This window comes from Chenopodium quinoa, unplaced genomic scaffold (assembly GCF_001683475.1).
Source record: "Chenopodium quinoa cultivar QQ74 unplaced genomic scaffold, ASM168347v1, whole genome shotgun sequence".
NCBI lineage: Eukaryota > Viridiplantae > Streptophyta > Magnoliopsida > Caryophyllales > Amaranthaceae > Chenopodium > Chenopodium quinoa.
Window position 1 is genome coordinate 2,712,622 of NW_018744626.1, and position 20,119 is coordinate 2,732,740.

At 28.9% G+C, this 20,119-nt stretch overlaps 1 protein-coding gene across 1 annotated transcript; it reads right to left on the minus strand.

The window, feature by feature from the left end:
- Window positions 1-13,043: 13,043 nt before the first annotated feature.
- On the minus strand, window positions 13,044-17,623 carry LOC110700469 (alpha-L-arabinofuranosidase 2-like). The gene is made up of 18 exons (XM_021878011.1): window positions 17,546-17,623; window positions 16,996-17,211; window positions 16,781-16,835; window positions 16,491-16,693; window positions 16,285-16,406; window positions 15,835-15,988; window positions 15,647-15,716; window positions 15,418-15,563; window positions 15,203-15,248; window positions 15,067-15,119; window positions 14,834-14,978; window positions 14,613-14,731; window positions 14,429-14,506; window positions 14,199-14,308; window positions 14,043-14,099; window positions 13,752-13,953; window positions 13,532-13,672; window positions 13,044-13,404 (listed from the first exon to the last, which is right to left on the minus strand). Exons 2-18 carry the CDS (start codon window positions 17,185-17,187, stop codon window positions 13,261-13,263), a joined length of 2,037 nt encoding a protein of 678 aa, XP_021733703.1. The 5' UTR covers window positions 17,188-17,211; window positions 17,546-17,623; the 3' UTR covers window positions 13,044-13,260.
- Window positions 17,624-20,119: the final 2,496 nt, after the last annotated feature.

Consider the following 20,119-nt stretch of genomic DNA (forward strand, 5'->3'; position numbering starts at 1 on the left):
ACCAGTAATTTTGTTATAATTAGTCCTTTTTTTTCCTCTTTGCAGCTGGCCGAAGATTTAGAAGTCAAGCCTGTGTGGGTTATTAACAATGGTTCGTTATGTTTAACTCTTCCGCTATATAATCTTACTGCAGGAATTGGTACCTCAGAGCAAATTGACACCTCCTTAATTGCACCATTTGTGCAAGTAAATAATGAATCCTTGACCATTGAATTGAAACTTTACAAAATGATTTTGTGTTGCACTATCTTATATAATAAACTACCAATTGACTGCAAATATTCACCGTGAAAATATAGGAAATGTTGGACATTGTCGAATTTGCAAGGGTTAGTCCAAATTCGACATGGGGCTCCCTTCGTGCAAAGTTGGGGCACCCAAAACCATTTAAACTGAACTACATCGCTTTCGAAAATGAGGGTTGTTATTTCAACACCTATACAGGTACTTGAATCTTTGCATATATATATATATATATATATATATATATATATATATATATATATATATATATATATATATACGAGTATATGATATGATCTTTTCAATTGGTTTTGTAAATTTGTTAGTTACTTTTCTATTATGTCTATTTTATAGGAAAATATCTCAAGTTTTACAAATCCCTAAAGAAAATACATCCTAATATCGAAGTGATATCAAATTGCGATGCAACCTTGAAGCCTTTAGACCATCCAGCTGACATATATGACTATCATGTAATATATTTTTTTTCAATTGACTCTTTGCTTGCTATTGTTTTTACAATTTAAAAACATAAATATCTTTTCTAGATTAATTAATCTTTTATTCTTTTCATGATTTTCAGACATACCCAAATAATGCTTCAGAAATGCTTCAACTAACTAATATATTTGGGAAGATAAGAAGAGATTCTGGTACCCCAAAGGTATGAATCATGCTATTAAAATATCATGTTAGTAGAATAGTTTTTTTATTAAATTAAATGATACTTTTTACATAATAGTATAATACATTGATAATCTGATACTGCATCCCTTCTATATATCCTCTGATCAATTTTAGTTCACGTCAATAGTTTTAAACACTATCAATACGGTTGCGGAGTATTTAATAACATTGATAAGCAATATTGATCTATATATAGGCCTTCGTGAGTGAATTTTTTTTTTTTTTTGACAATAGTCGTGGCTGAATATGCTGTGAGAAATTTGAATGATTCAAAGAAGAAGAATGGAACATTTGGAGCGGCATTAGCAGAAGCTGCTTTTTTGCTTTCATTAGAGCAGAATAGATAGCATATTTCACTTTATCATCACTTTGATCAATTTTAACTCATCAAAAATCCAACTATACTGATAGATTATATATGAGTATTATTAATGTTCGTTCAGGCTATATTGATCATAATACAGTGATGTTGAATTGGTGAGTTAAGCCCCGCTTTTTCTAAATCACAATGATAACAGAAGGTAAGTATATACTTGGTGATTAAATTTTGGGATTTATATTGTAAATCATACAAAGTATTAATTATTTCTCTTAATTTTACTTGTTAATCATAGTTGGATCCCAAACGCAATTTCCTTCAACGCATATCAAGTGTTCGGGATCACAAGTTATTGGGTGCAAACTTTTTTGCAAAACTCAAGTGGAGCAACACTTTTGAGTGTTCGTCTCCACGACCATTTTCAATCAAAAAACACATTTATTACTGCTATTAGTTGGACGACTAAAGAGAAAAAGAGCCATATAATGATTAAGGTTATGAAAATCTCTACTCTTTGATATCATACTTCTACTTCTATATATAATCAATACATCATACTAGTCTTACATTATTATAATTTGCACATTTAATCACCTAGATTGTCAACTACAATTATATATTGTTAAATCTGAACATTTCTATCAATGGAGTTGATTCAAACTCCATAATAATTTGGAGGAAAGTTGTGCTAGCTTGTGATGACCTGCAAGCCGATAACACCTTTGACAACCATACTAAGGTATAATTTATGTATACTTTATCTTCTTATTGTCATGGATTATTATAATGGAGCTTCCTAATTAAACATGGAGTAATAGCTAAAATCCTACTGTACTATTTTGTATTCATAACAATATAACTTTTTTGAAAGAAAATGACAATATAACTATTATAGAATCTTGTTACATACAATTAAAATATGATAATTGAATAATAAATCAATATAAGAAAACATTATGCGAGTTTGATCTAAAATTTTACTTTACACAACTTATATGGGCCAATAGATGCAAACAACATATCACGATACATGTACAATATATATACAATATATGTACAAAAATAATATAATTTAAAATGCATACCATTTTGGATTTGTAAGTGTTAAGTTGTAAATAATGAAATAAATTTGTAATGATGTCATGATTCGAGCGTAAATGAAAATAAAGCTTTGTTATAATAATTATATATACCTAAACCCAAGTGTAGGTTACTATACCTACACCCCCTCCACCATCTAACAAATAAAGAAACATTTGTATAAAAGTAAAAAATGAAAATAATAAAAAAAAAAATATTAGATCATACATCACCATCTTCATCTTACCGCTTCTCTCCAAAAAAAAAATTCATCCTCCATTTCCTCTCTCCAAAAACCTTCATCCTCCATTTTATCTCTCTAAAAATTTCATCCTCTATTGTTTCTCTCTAAAAAGCATTCATACTCCATTTTCTCTCTCCAAAAACCTTCATCCTTTCCACAATTTTCTCTAAAAACCTTCATTTTTTTTTCCTTTTAGTAGTTTCATTATAATCTATTCACGTCACCACTAACCGTAACTTCATCGTCGACGCAGTTTGATTGATGATGTACTAATTTATCTCTCTCTTTTTTCCAATTCAACAATTTCATATAATCGTTAAATATCGATTTCATTACCCTAATTTTTTCCCCCAAATTGATTGTCAAAGCATACAAAGAAATCTTAAAATGTTGGATGAATTATACTATTAATGTTTGATATTTTTTTTTCTAGATATTAAAATATCGGTAAGAATTGATGTTATTATGGTTAAGTTATGTTAGAGTATGGAATTTTCTAGTTTTTCAAATTAAATTATGTTGCTTTCTCATATTGTAGGATTGTTGGACAAGAAAAGTTGAAAACAATATACAATTGCTGTAATTTTCTGTTATTTTTTAGGATTATTACGAATTGTGTTTTTGATAAAATGTTCATTCTTATTTTGATAAATGTTCATTTTTATTTTGATAGATGTTTATTTATGTTATAAATATATATGGTTATTTACATATAATAGATTATCATTAAATATATAAAGTTCATTTATATATACTTCTTTAATTTGTTCTTTGATTCTACAAAATTTCATTATCGTGAAACATTTATATATGTTACATAGAATCTTAATTGAATTTTGATACATACCCATACTCATTTGGATACATGATCAAAAATATATAGTCAGTTATTTATATTAATTTTGAATTTCATTACATACTTATTCACATGTAAATATATGGTCAGTCACATTTTAATAGTTGCTCATATAAATTTTGTGTAAATTTAATCTATTATCAATGCTCATTTTAGATGGACTTCATGTTCATTTGTAGAATGATTAATGTTCAAATTATAATAATAAAAAACTTAAAACTAAAGATGGATGAATTATCAATTTGATTATGGAATCGAAACCTCAATTATCACTTAATATTGCTTATTTCAATTCATTAATTAAAATTGTTATTTAGTGAATTTTAACTATACACGAAATGTAATCTATAGTATATGTACATTTTAGGATGAATTCATGCTCAATTGTAGAAAGAATAATATTCAAATTATAAATCACTAAAATTAAAGATATATAAATTTGATTTGTGGAATTAAAACGTTAATTATCAAGTAATCACTACGTGAAAAAACGAATTTGGCACCGGTTCAAACCCGGCCTAAGGCACCGGTTTGAACCGGTGCCTATGTGAGGGGTGCCAAAAAGGGGTTTAAAAAGGCATCGGTTCAAACCAGTGCCAAAACTTGAAATTGGCACCGGTTAACCGGTGCCTAAAAGTACAAAAAAAATTTATTTAACAGTTTTTGGCACCGGTTAACCGGTGCCAAAAGTGCCAACATATTAATTTTTTTTTTTTTACTTAAAAATTAAATTTGTATTAATATTAATATAATCAAATCTATTCATTATAATATTAATATATATATATATAATAAAAAAAAATTACAGTACAATCAAATCTTAATAATAACCAAAAGTGCCAAAATATTAATATAACCAAATCTGTTCAAAATAAATTACAACAGCTAAATCAAAATAAAAAAATTACAACACATAAAAAAAATTACAATATAAATCAAAAAAAAAAATCAGTTGATTCTTCGATTTAAGATCAATATACTTGCATGTTGATTCTTCAATTTAAGAACTAAATCCATATACCTGCACCAATTAAAACAACCAAAATGAATCGATTAACATGAATTAATTCAAAAACCCAGTAAATCGAAAAAAAAAAGAAAATCGAAAAAAAGAAAAGAATAACCCAGAAAATGAAAATGAAAATCAGTTCAAAAAAGAAAATGAAAATCAAAATCAGTTCAAAAAAGAAAATGAATCGGAAAAAAATAAAAAAATAAAAAACCCAGAAAATCGAAAACAAAAAAAAAAATCAGTTCAAAAATCCAAATAAAACCCAGAAAAAAGGGAAAAAAAAAGAAAAAAAAAAGAAATTAAAATCAGTTCAAAAACCCAGAACATCAATTACAACCCAGAAAATTAAACCCAAAATCAATTAAAACCCAGAACATCAATTCAAAGCCAGAAAATAAAATAAAAAATCGACAAAAAAAACTCAGAAAATGAAAATGAAAATCAGTTCAAAAAAGAAAATGAAAATGAAAATTAATTCAAAAAAGAAAATGAATCGGAAAAAATATAAAAATTAAAACCTAGAAAATCGAAAACAAAAAAAAAATCAGTTCAAAAGTCCAAAAAAAACCCAGAAAAAAGGAAAAAAAAAAAAGAAAAAAAAAACAAAAATCAGTTCAAAAACCCAGAAAATGCATGTTGTTGTTGTTGCGGCGTTGTTGTTGCATGTTGTTGTTGCGGCGTTGTTGTTGTTGCGGCGTTGTTGTTGCATGTTGTTGTTGTTGCATGTTGTTGTTGTTGCGGTGGTGTTGTTGTTGATGTTGAGGTGGTGTTCGAAGAGAAAGTGAAGAGATAAAGGGAGAGCAGAGGAGAGATAGAGGGGGTGTTGTTGCGGTGGTGTTCGAAGAGAAAGAGAAGAGTTTAAGGGAGAGCAGAGGAGAGATAGAGAAGGGAGATAGAGAAGGGAGTAAAGAGACGGAGTGAGAGGAGAGATAAGGAGATCAGTGTTTTAATTAGGGTTATAAAATGAGAGGAGGAGGCGGCCGCTTTTTTTTAAAAAAAATAATTTAAGGTCCGGTTCAAAAAAGCACCGGTTCAAACCGGTGGCCTTTATTATTTTGGCACCGGTTTGAAGTGAACCGGTGCCTTTTACTCTAGTTTAGCTTCCCACCAATTTTATAGGCCATTTTTGGCACCGGTTTGGACTGAACCGGTGCCAATTAGGGGGTGCCTTTTTGATATTTTCTACTAGTGAATATTACTTAATTCTTTAATTAAAACGGTTATTTGGAGAATTTTAGATATTAAATTTAAGCTACAATAAATGTTCATTTAAATGGAATTCATGTTCATTTGTAAAAGGAATAATATTCAAATATAAAGACAAATTATTAATTTATTAATGGAATTGAATTGTCAATTATTAATTATTATAACTTAATTCTTTAATTAAAACTCTTATTTGGTGAATTTTGGCTAGTAAATTAAATCTATCCTAATTATTCATTTAAGATGTAATTTATTTTTATTTATGGTCATTTTCGTATTGATATAATTTTAATTAAACTTGATGCATGTTTATTCTCATATATATGTGTTAAAGGATATTAATTTGAAATTAAATACATGTTCATTTTCATATTGAATGATGTTCATTTGCAATTTAATACTTGTTCATTCTCGTATCTAAACATGTTAATTTAATATAATACTTGTTCATTCTCACATTAAAAGATACAGAGTATTTGTTTTTAATTTAATACTTGTTTGTTATCACAAAAATGCTCAATTAAATTTTAATATTTGTTCATTCTCGTATTAAAAGGTGTTTGTTTGACTTTTAATACTTAGTTCATTTTCATTTTGAAAGATGTTCATTTATATTTTAATATTTGTTCATTCTCATACTAAATTATGTTTTTTCTAGCAATGTGTTCAAATTTGTATTTGTAAATGTTTATTATATTATCCTGTTTTGTTTATAGTGTGCGTTTATTATTACTAATGTATTCTCTTAAAAAAATTTCTTATTACACGGGATGGAAAATGAAATAAAAAGTTGAAGACGATAATGAAAATATTGAGAAAAAAAAAATTTAAATGCATGTATCAAGAAAAGCACACAAACATCATACAACAAGGAGGATGATTCTATATATATGGTAGTATCTTTTATTCATACTAAATGTATTAAATCAAAAGACGATGTTTAATTTGTAAGGCACATATGAAATATATACATTATTTAAGTTTATTTTATTAATTTTTTTCCCTTGTAGTTTTTATTTTTATTTATTAAATTAAGTAAATCTATATTAAAAAAAAATTTTAAAAAAAAGTTCCCTTTATGCTAAAGAAACAATGAGTATATATTAATTTAAAATAATATTTTTATTATAATTGAATTACTTTTATTATTGAAATATATTTTTTCAAACGAAATTTATTAAATTAACTAAATAATAAGACAAATTAATAAAAAAATTATTTAAAAAAAACAATTTGAATATAGTACGTCGTATTAACAAAATTGAATATTTAATGATGCAAAATTGAACATTTACATATATAAAAATGAACTTTTTCAAGTGATCCGAAACTGAAAAATTGAAAATGACGTCATTAGAAAGAGAGAGGGGGTGCAGGTAGTGTTGCCTGCATTTGGGTGTAGGCAAAAATTTGTACTAGCCATGGATAACAAAGACTACATAATTTAAGGTAGTTTTTGGGAGCCTATTTATCAAGTAAGAAGCCGAACAAAAAGTATGCATAAGACCTAAAGGTCAGAGGTAGTTGAACATGGGTTGAGAGAGAGAGCCCAGTTTCAACTATATGACGATACGTTTAACAAAATCAGTTTGTTCAGAAGTGTGCAGAGGAGATGTAAGACGAGATACTCTATCACTATCTAAGGCTTCTTATTCATCCAAATTATCAAAATAAATACAGGTTTGGTTTTTTTTTTTCTTCTCCAGAGGGTAGAACCAAATATATATGGTTACAATAATCGATAAATATGACATAGTAGTTAAAAGGATTTTTGTCAAAAACTACTTATTAAAAGCCATTTTTTTTGTGAGAAATTACCAGATAAAATAAATATTGTAAGAAATTATCTAAAATAGACTACCTTCACCAGGTTTTCGACTCTACAAAAGTAATTTCAATTCAACAAAAAATAAGGTAATGAGGATAGGGCCTAAATTAACGTTCAATAATAATAGTTAAGGTCAATACAATTAATTTGTTTTTAATTAAAATATGTTGTTCATTTAAAAAAAGTTAATTTCAGTAAATATAATCTTAATCAATAAAAATCAGTAACATAAAAGAACAAATTCAATAGGAGACTGGTAAGAATAAATTTTTAATCGGTATAATAATTTCGGTCGGCAAAAAAAAAAAAATCTTGTTAAAAAATATTATGTTCAACAGAAATAAGGTGGAAAGAACACGTTTTAATTCATTAGAAAATCAATAATTCCTTACGCATATTAAATGTGCAATAACTTACATTAAGTAAGAAGCCAAATTTGAAAAATTCTTAATACAATAGGAAAGAAATAATTATTTTAATGGAATATACAAATCAAATTCATAATCATATGTAATCATATGTAAAAGGAGAATATATTTTAGAAAAGGAGAGTAATCATATACATAATTATTAGAGAATCAACAATAATGTCATAATCTACATAATTATTAGAGAATCAACAATAATGTCATAATCTACGTATATAAGGAGGCCAAAAGTATAGAGTTTACTCACATTGCTTGTTCTTTATACTTAAGTTATAATTCAATTTCTTCATCTCCATAACTCTGAAAACAAGCAATAAGCTATAACAAATGGCTGGAAAGACGTTATTTGTGTCTCTCATGCTAGTGCTACTAGTTATTCTATCTTGTGGTAAGTGTTATACAATATAAAGTTTGATAAATCTCCCTATCAAGAATTATAATTATGCTTCCTAGTTTTACACGTAGTACTTAATAAAATTTAATTTAATAGAAATTTTCAGATAATGATTAAAATTTTATACTTGTTAAAACATTATAGAATTACAAGTTAAAATTTTATTTAAAATTGTATACGTGTTAAAACCTTATTAACATGTTACCCTTAATTAAATATATAAATATGTTACTTTCAATAATAAAAAAAAAATTAATACTTTTTTAATTACTTTTATTTTTGATAGAAAAGTACGGAGTAATAATAAAAAAAAAGTCGGGTATGCAAAATCTTCAAAATTACTGATAATTGCAAGTTCTAGTGCTATGAGTTCAAGGTCTGACAAAGTGTTCCTTCAACACATTGGAGCAAATGACTTCCAATGTAATATACGTTTTCCAGGTTGTACTCCAGATTTATGTAACCCTCAATGTCCACATAAAGTGGGCGAATGCCAAAAGGACTATTGTTGTTGTGATTATTCGCAATTAAAAAAATGAACACAACGACATTTTGTAAGAAAATTGATTTTGACACACCTAAACATATATGCTCTCACAATAGGTATGTTAAAATAACTTTTAGGTGTGTCAAAATTATTTCACCGTTGTATGTGTAACTGTGCAAATTTAAGTAGTGAAATTGTAATTCACTTTACAAATATTTATAATGGATGTTTTTACAATAGTAAAATAAATCTTCGTATTTAGTATTCATATTAATTCACTTTAAAAATAAACTTTTGTCGACGCCGTTTTTTTTTTTTTTGGTTGCTTTTATAGTTTACAAATTCACAATCATATATTCATACTACTCAAAATAAAATAAATTATATGGTTATGCAACTTCTTGAAAAAAGAAATTATAATAGATACTAACTCTATATTGTTTCTAACAAAAAAATTATAAAGCATATATATATTAAAAGACTATGGAGTTTGTACATTACTCTACAAATTCTAATTTTATTTTAGCTTTAATAAAATATACACAAATTTTTATATGTGGTTGGTCACACCACAATTTTTATTTTTTATTTGTTTTTTAAATACTACAACTCTTCTCTCTCCTTTTTTCTTAGCTTATTCTCCAAGCCAAACCACACATCACCAACAACTTTATCTCTACTCCACCCATTTCTCTCTCCTCTTTTCTTAGCTTTTTTCTTCAAGTCAAACCACACATCACCAACAACCATATCTCTACTCTACCCATTTTCTCTCTCCTCTTTGCTAAATTGCTGCAATTTAAAGCCCGAAATTGTAGAAACTGGGTGTCAAATTGTTGTGAAAAATTGTGATTAATTATCCTTAAGATCATCAACAACATTTGAACTAGTGAAATCTATGAGAACCAAAGAAATTTGAGCTCGTTTTCTTCGTGGAATCTTAATTAGATCGAACATTCTACGTCAAAAATTATAGGGTGTTACTAGTTTGGTCAGGGGTTACTTGTAGGGTGTTACTGGTTTGGTCAGGGTTTACATGTAGGGTGTTACTGGTTTGGTCAGGGGTTACTTGTAGGGTGTTACTGGTTTTGATCAGGGGTTACTTGTAGGGTGTTACTGGTTTTGGTCAGGGGTTAGGTTACTTGTAGGGTGTTACTGGTTTGGTCAGGGGTTACTTGTAGAGTGTTACTGGTTTTGGTCAAGGGTTACTTGTAAGGTGTTACTGGTTTGGTCAGGGTTCACTTAGCTTGTAGGGTGTTACTAGTTTGGTTAGGGGTTACTTTTAGTGTGTTACTGGTTTGGTATGGAGCCTACAAGCAACCCTTGAATAAGTAACAAGTCATCATTGAATAAGTTTTTCATACAAGTAACCTTTGAAGTAACTCAAATAAGTAACCCTTGAATAAGTAACTCATACAAGTAATAACCCTTGAATTAACTCATATAAGTAACCCCTGAATTAATAAAAAAAAAAAAAAAAAAGTAACCCTTGAAAAAAAATACAAGTAATAACTCCTGAAAAAAAATACAAGTAACACCTGATAATATAAGTAACCTTTGAGTAAGTAATCCATACAAGTAACCCCTAAAAAAAACAAGTAACTACAAAAAAAAAAAAAAAACAAGTAACTCCTGAAAATACAAGTAACCCTTGAATAAGTAATCTATACAAGTAACCCCTTAAAAAAATACAAGTAACTCCTAAAAAAATACAAGTAAACCCTGAAAAAAAAGATACAAGTAACTCCTAAAAAAAAATACAAGTAACCCCTGAAAAATACAAGTAACCCTGACAAAACCAGTAACCCCGTTATGCGCGTGAATAGTAACTCCGTTATAAGCGCGTCAGACTCCGTTATTTTTACTGTATTGGCAGCAGGCCACACGGTGTGACCTGCTGCACCAAAAAAAGCTCTGTAAAATATATGATCCTTTTATTTGTCAAAAAAAAAAAAAAAAATTTGGTCACTGAAATTGTTGATAAATAAGAAATTTTACTCCATTTCACAAATTTAGAGGCCATGTTCTAATCATAACATTCGGCTCTCCAATTTTTTTTTTTTTTTAAATACCTTTTAGCAATTTGTACTTTTTTTTTTTGGAAGAACAAATTGTAATTGACAAACTTTTAATTTAGAGCTTAATTCTAAAAGGCAAATTTGATGTAAATAATCCAAACTATTCCTAGTCTTACAAAAATACTCATACATATACATTGTTGTCATTCACCTGGCCATTTCCATCAGCTACAGGTACTAGCCTCTTCATGGTTACCTTTTAACATTGAAGGATTAGTAAGACTATGAGAAATTTTTTGCTGAACAAAAATCAGGATGGGACTCTTGCAGTAAATCTATGACTGACTAATGAGTTTGTGATTTATTAATAAGGAGACAAATTGAGAAGTATAGGGTAGTTGAATGACTAGTATTTGTCACAGATGTTGGATCACAATTCACTATTAGACGGTAACAGAGAACTTAAATATTTTAACAACTTTTTTTCCGCTTTATTAGTCTGTTATGTTCTTTTTTATTCATTTATTTACTTTTATTTAATTTTTTTTTTTTTTGAAAATTTTGACTTTTACTACCATTAAAAAACACCACTTTGTATTTTACTACCACTAAAAAGTAAAAACACACAAAAATTAGATTTTGCTACCACTTAACGATTTTCCGTTAGTGGTCCTTTTTAAAAAAATTTGACTTAAGAGTCCATGTAAGTACACAATTATAATAGTTTTATTATTTATTTATTTTTTTTTACGAGAAGAAAAAGAATTTCATTAATTTTCATTTATTGGTTAAACAAATAATTCAACAGATGCTAACATCTAAATTTATAGGGATCGTTAAGACTTAAAAGGTTTGATTTGTTGGGCCTAGAAAATGCAATAATGTTGAACTGAATTGATTGGAGCTGAACTGAAGTGAGCTGAAATGAATATTTTATGAGAGAAGGAAATTAGGAGATGAACTAAACTGATTGGAGCTGAAATGAACTGAACTGATTGGAGCTAAACTGAACTGAAATTAAGTAAATGTGAACAGACCCTTAGAGTTCGATAATTTTGCCCCCTTTTTTTTTGCTTGATCTATGTATCCTTCTGCAATATTTTACTAATTTATGAAAATGCAGTTTTTTTTTCTTTTGATATTTGGATTATATGGTTATTATTAGTGCTCATAATTCTTTTAATTTCTCTTATTGCATTGGTGAGTGGATTGTGGAGATCGGATTGTTATTGGGTGTGTGAGGTGGTAGAGACAACAGTGAAACGACGTAGTTTGAAGAGGGGGTGTAGGGAAAGCTGCATACACTATAGTTTAGGGAAAAATTTGTAAACTCTAAGTAGCATATATCCAGGAGAAAACCCAAACAAAATCACTGAAATCACAATTTCATACTTGCAACTATAATTATATAAAAGTATCACGATATGACCTTATTTATTCTATTACGTGCCGTCAACCAATAGAAAATCAATTTAAAAATATCAATAAATAAACATCATAATTAATTATAAACTATGAATTAGAGGCATACACAACGTGATAATAATCATGGAATCCCCGGTCTCGGATGGCTATTTAACTCAAATTTCTACAAGGACTACAAGTCTACAATAATAATCAATTTTATACCTTATTTCCAAACAAAAAGATTAATAAAGTACAGAAATTGTGCTAGAATTCCCTAATTAATAAAAGCAATTGGCTATTAATCATGCAGGAACCCCTCAATAATACTTTTTATCCTTAAAAGGGATTCTACCGGCATGCATTTTTAACAAGAGCACAAGGCCAAATGAGCAAAACATTTATGATGATATATATTCTTAATATGAAATAACACCATTAGTCGTACAAAATTCTTTCAGGAAAAAAATTCAGTAAATCAATGCGGAAATTTAACAAAAAAAATTGTAGCAGCAACATAACACTTAATTCAACAAACATCAGCGCAATTGAAGCTAAATTTTAATTAACTCAAACAAATGCCTATTTAGAACAACTATTTTCATCAAAACCATAAGAATAGAACAACAAATTGTATTAAAAACAAGAAAAATTAGAGAAAAAAATATTTAAACATCAAGTACATCGGGGTCACTTTTATCAAATTTGAAGTCACTTTTACAATTTTTTGGGTTACTTTTAAATAAAGTAACTAATATTTTGTAACTTTTATTTATGCCAAGGTAACTTTTATTCATATTGGGATGACTTTTCATTTTTGGATAACTTTAACGGATATAAGCAAGAGAAATATCTTCATATATTAGAAAAATAAATTATCCTTTACAATTGAAAAACTATAGTTAACATTATTGCCAACCCAAAAGGGATGATAAAGCTATAAACTTTTAAAAGAAAATCTAAACGACTAAACTTCTAAAGAACTGAGTGACCAAATCGTGTATAATATTTCCAAGATATGAAGTCTCTTTATTAGCTATGGAATTTCACTTGCTTATACTTGATTAGTTTGGTTGGCTTCGAGTTTTGGAATTTGTGCGCTATTGATCAGATCAAATGCTGTGAACGAGTATGGTTCGACTTCAAGAACAATGTCTTTTCCTACTTCGCTTTTGAGTAGAGTTGATATTGGCACCACCTAGCAATTATACATTACAAATTACTACGTTAGAAAGTGTAATAAAATTGGTACAAAACAAAACAATATTATCAAAGATATTCCTAATTAATTGATTATTAGTAATAAAGCAAATTAAAGTTCATACCTTTGTAGGATTGTCGAACGTATTATCATCTTGCAAATTTTCACTGGTAAGTACTGTTTTCTTCCACAATTTAACGGAATTAGGATCAATTCCATCAAATGAAATCTTCAACTTCTCCGTTACATTGTTGTAGTTCACAATCTACACGATTAAAATATTTGAGTTAAAACGAGATATGAATTGATTATAGTTAAAAGGTTGAGATTAAAATTTTAATAACCTTCACAGTTATATAATTCTTCTGATCCAACTTATCACTCCAACTTATTGCTGAAACATATGTATTCTCAGGCTTTGAGTGATTATGGAAATGAATATTTAACAGTGTCGCTCCACTTGATTCTTTAAAAAATGTTTGAACCCAGTAACTAGCTATTCCAAACACTTTGTATGTATTGAAGAAAATCGCGTCTGGATTCCATCTATCGAATAAACCAAAAAAAAAAAAATTATTTTATGAAATTATGTTATATACGTACGAACTATATTGAATCATCAAGCATGTACATACGTTCTGTCATTCTGGTTTACGAATAGTGGGGCGTAGCTCACCATTTCAACAATGTCACTGCATTACAATCATTAAACATAAACATAAAATCAATTTAGATTACTGGTGGGAAATTAAAGTACTTTATAATGAATAAGCTAAGTGAGATATGGGTGCCTGTTTTGCTCTAATGATAGCAAAAAAGCTGCTTCGGCTAATGCTGCCCCAAATGATCCATTCATCATTTGATCTTTTGGGTATATCACAGCATATTCACTAACAAAAGCCTGCAAGTTAAAATTATATGTTATCCAATAACTTAAACTTTCAATAAGAACTAAGTACGAGGAGGGTACCGATTAATACTACCTATTAACATAATATTTTTTATGACATGTATTGCATACCTTTGGTGCGAGAGGATCCCTTTTAACCTTCCCAAATAGATGGGTGAGATTAAGCATATCCGGAATATTTGTATATCTCTGAAAATCATGATTAGACCAACTTATTTAGATGTGAAATATGAAATATGCTTTAATATTTTATTTTTTGAAAAAAAACGTAATTAATGGTTGGAAATAATATTACATGAAAATCATATATATCGGCAGGATGATCTAAGGGCTTCTGTGTTGCATCACAATTTGAGATCACCTTGATGTCCGGATATAATTTCTTTAGGGCTTTGTAAAACTTAAGATAATTTCCTGTGGAATACATTAAAATAGTGAATTTATATATAGATCATTAAAATAGTGAATTTATATATAGATGCATGCTAGTACAAAAATTTGTTAAATAAATTGTACCCGTGTAGCTGTTTAAGTCACAACCCTCATTTCCAAAAGCAATAAATTTCAATTTAAATGGGTTTGGGTGTCCCAACTTTGCACGAAGGGAACCCCATGTCGAATTTGGACTACCTCTAGCAAACTCGACACTGTCCAACATTTCCTATTTTTCCATAACAAATATTGAGTCAACGATAATAATATACTTTTATAATAATAATAAAATCATTTTTGCAATGTTATAACATTACTTGTACAAAAGGGGCAATTAAAGAGGTATCAACTTGATCCTTGAGACCAATTCCTGCAATAAGATCATATACATTAGTTTCATAGAAAAGAAAATTAGCCTAAAGTGTACAATTAAAGAGTGAACATTTAACAAACCATTGTTGACAACCCACACAGGCTCAACATCTAGATCTTCGGCTAGCTGGAAAAAAGAATGTACAGAGTATTACGATTACAAGTAATTAATATTTTTGTTTTAGAAAAAGAATGTAAATCGTATTACGAAACTACTATTTATATTTTTGTTATAAAATTTATATATATTATAGCAAAATGGTACGGATGGAGTATATTATATATTTGGCAAGTACCTGAAGATATTCAAGATAACCAAGTCCATCATCACTCCAATAATTCCAAACATCCCCAAGATGTCCTGGCCTGTCTTCCCATGGACCAACAGTTTCCTTCCATCTAAAGGCATTGGTTAGAAAATTACCTTCAACGTAACACCCACCTGCATTTTAATGTTTCATTAAGTATTTTATTTACTTTTATTTAAAGATATTATTTAATTTATCCCAAAATTATGAAAAATACCAGGAAATCTAAGGAATCTAGGCTTGAGCTTGAGAAGCATTTCCATCAAATCGTTTCGGAATCCATGTCCCTAAGCAAAAAAATTCAATTAAATTAATTCAAAATTTAAGTCTTAAATCCAATAATAAAAGAAATTAAATCGAATATTAAAAAAATAATTAAACAAATTTAAGGAAAGAAAATTTCACCTTGTATGTGTCAATAGGCATAGCAGATATTTGATCAAGCCAAATAGTTCCTTTTTGACTGGTAGTGAATTGAAGTCTAGCTTTTTTATATGATCCTCTAGCTTTTAATGTGAACTCCATTTTTGTCCAATCCTTAACTTTTTCAGCATCAGCCCTACAATTTAATTAACATACCATGAGAAATATATAATAAGTCCTTCATTTTGTTAAGTCATGTCTTTGAGTTATACATTGAATTGAAAATTTAATACTCCGTATTTAAAACATACCAACTATAAATCGATAACTAGGCGCATTAAAATTGGATTACGCCAATATAGTTTGGGTAAATATTGGTTTATAATCTATTTAATCTATGTACATATGATCATACCAAATATATACGAGTCAATTTAAACATGGTTCATTAAAAAAAAAATAATGTATTATGTACAAAGTATATGTACTTACTTAACACGCTGGAAGGCAAGTACTTGAGTTCCATCGTCACTAACAAATGATATAACACCATCAAGTGATCCAGATGATTTAACGTGAAATTCCACTTTGTAACTCTTGCCTTCTTCGATATTCTACAAAGATTTTAAATTATTGGATTAGGCACTTAATCAATACGAATTATTAGATCATATAAGAATTAAACACTTATTACTTACCATTCCCCAATACCCGGGATTATAGAGTCCGACACCTCCCGGTGGACAAGTATTTTGGTCACAAAGTACATCCATACGAACGGCAACGGGGTTGTTTTTGAAGCATGATGATAGTTCTGTTACTACGTATATTGCTTCATCATCTCCAATCTTACCCCAAGGACTAATTGCCGAAGGAACGTAGCGACCTCCGGCTTCGAATCCTAAACATTCATGTCATCAAACATATAGTTAATGAGATAATACTAAAGCAATTACTAATTTAGGCTCTATCAATGTAATGTAGTCACCTCGATTACTAACGAGCTCCGCCCATAAACCACCAGCTCCGGCATGATTGATCTCCTGATAAAGGAATAGGATTAAAAAGAAATGTAAGTTTTATAATTAAAATATAGTGTTATTAACTGGATTTATTAAAATATGTAAAATGAGACGGAGAGAGTAATATTAATTATTATAGAGTATGAATGTACGATAATAAAAAAGAATGAGTTATATATACCTCGAAAAAGATACCAAAAAAGACGGGAGATATTTGACGCCCTTTAGAAACATCCACGGAGAGGGATGCAGTGGTATACCGATTATCAATAACCTTTAGGTCATTATGAGCCGAGCAAACTTGGAAAATAGTTAATGCTCCAACTAATAACCAAACCATCGTATGATCATAACTACGCTTAGAATAAACCATCTTCTTGTACCTTTCTTTGACAACCTATTTAAAATATAAAAGAGAAATCAGAAAAGAGTAAATTTGAAAGAGAAATAATGCAAGGATTTATTATATAGTATAAAAGAGCAAGTTGATTGTTATTGTAGCATGATAACGATTTTCATTATGGTGATGGGTATTCAGCGTTAAGGCCAATTATGGTACGTACATATAAATGGTTAGTAGTAAATGCAATGCATCATATATTATCAAGGCCTCATTTTTTAAGCATAATTTTATAATGATGAATTAACCTTAAATAACTATTAGTGAAATCGAATTAAAATAGATAAAAAGTAGTAAATGCAAAAGAAATTTTATAAACATAATAATCAACCTTAATTGACCTCAGAGTAGAAGCTGCCAACGAAATAGAGAATGAGACCAAGAAATGTAAATGAGAAGAAATGTTATGTTTATAATGATATCTAAAAAGAGGTATTTATAGTGTAATTTATATGTGTAAATAGTAAATTTTAATTATTTGCTAATATTGGATTATAAATAAGATAATGACCCTTGATGTCTATCATGTGTCAACCATCCAGACTGTATCACTATCCATCTAAATTATTATTATTTTTTTTTTTTGGGACGGAAATTATCTTACTCAGTAACTTGACAGCTTGTAATTCCATGATTTTTTAGACATATATCAAACTTGGGGATATCAAACTATGTTTAATCCGCTATTTAACTAATTAAATAAATAATAGATATTTTAATTTAAGGGCTCAATGATAATTATGAGGCAAATAAGTTGAGATGGATAAAGTAATGCTAATGGTGATATTGATATATAGCTCGGTATTATCTAATTAATGAAAAAAAAAATGGTTTTGCGAAATTAGCTTAAATAGATAGTAGCTTAGAAGTTAGAATGTGAGGGGTATTATGTTTTATCTAATTGAACGCATTATTGGAAAAAATAAAGTAATGCTAATGTTGATATATAGCTCGGTATTATCTAATTAATTGGAAAATAAAAATACTTTTGCGAAATTAATTAGCTTAAAATGATTTATCTATGTGAACACATAATAATATACGCATTATTGGAGTATATAAAATGACCGGATGATATCGATCCATTTTAATTTATTCTATATAGATTAAGTTATATAACAGTTAGAGAGTATGTTATACGGACTTACGGAATATTTATTACTCATATCATGATATTATATGGTCAATTGGTCATTGTCTAATTATATCCTTCCTATCTCTAAATTGATTAAATAGAATAACGTATATATACATAGTTGTAATTATAATACATACACGCATATTGAAATGTACTTATCCATGATTGTCCTGCTCATAAATTTAATAAGCTAGATGAAGCCCGTGCGATGCACGGTTTGTTTGGTGTTTTTAAATAATTTTTTTTTTGTATTTATGAGCCTAAAATTTGTTATATATTTAGATAAAATTCCTAGTATTAAAAGATAATATATAATATTTAATTAATTTAAACTTAAAAATCTCATTCGCCAATTTTGCTTACATGGCATTTAAATTATTTAATTCTAAAAGAAATTAATAATCTCTTATTTAATTGGCTACTACTAAGATTTATAATCCTACGTGGCGCTGAGAAAATTAGATCCTACGTGACTCTCTAAAAACTCGGGAAAAAACTCCCTTTTATATATATATATATATATATTAAATTTGAAATAATCTTAACAATTCTGAATTATTATGAGTGATATGCACATTAATTTCGTAATTGATGAATAACGACTTATCCCAGTCAAATTAAATAATATCATAATTATTGGCTAATTGCAGATTTGCCTGATTGGATTAATGTGAGAGTATATTACGTTATCAAGGAGGATAATTGAAAACGACAATTACGAGTGTGCATGCATGTTCACAAGATGGGGTTGGATACTAAATTAAATGTGCATGTTGCCAAAATGAATACTACCACGTAGGAGTAATTAGGAAAAAAAAATACTGAATAATAGGATCTCATAAAGTTTACATGGATATAGGGGTGGGACTTTTCAAACCGAACCGTGAAACCGTCCGTTACCGAACCGAACCATCACGGACCGAACCGTTTATAACCCGCTAATTTTAAACCGAAAACCAAACTGAACCGTATAATGTCAAACCGAAACCGAACCGAACCAATTAATGTTAACCCGTTACGAACCGTAAACCAATAACAAACCAAACCGTTTATAAACCGAAACCGTTTGAACCGATTAATGTTAACCCGCTAACTGTTTAAACCGAACCGTTTATAAACCGAAACCGTTTAAACCGTAGGAAAAAACCGCTTAAATCGAACCATTTAGAACCCGCTAACCGTTTAAACCGAACTGTTATAACCCATTAAACCGTTTAAACCGAACTATTTTCAAACCGCAACCCGTTTAAATCGATCCGATTACAAACTATTTAAACCGAACCGTTTACAACCCGTTCCATTCAAATTGAACTATTTGCAGCCTTTAACAATTTGTTAGAATTCCACGAAATATATTTGATGTTTAATGTAATTTAACTATACAATTTTTTTTACATATAATTATTGATTTAAATTTGTAAATTTTTTTGCTATTACAAAATTAAAATTATATTCTTGTATAACTAAATTAGGAGTTATAAATTAAATAAAAAAATGAAAAAATTTGGCCACCCACCCAATCCAACCACCCTCCACCCACCCACCACCGTAACCCACCCTAACACCACCCCCGCCATCACCCCAGACCCACCCTAACACTACCCCCACCCACCACCGTTACCGTAACCCACCCCCACCCCACCACCGTTACCGTAACCCACCCCCACCCCACCAACGTCAACCCAGACCCACCCTAACACCACCCCCGCACCCACCATAATTACCGTAACCCACCCCACCCCACCCCACCACCCACCGTAAATAAAA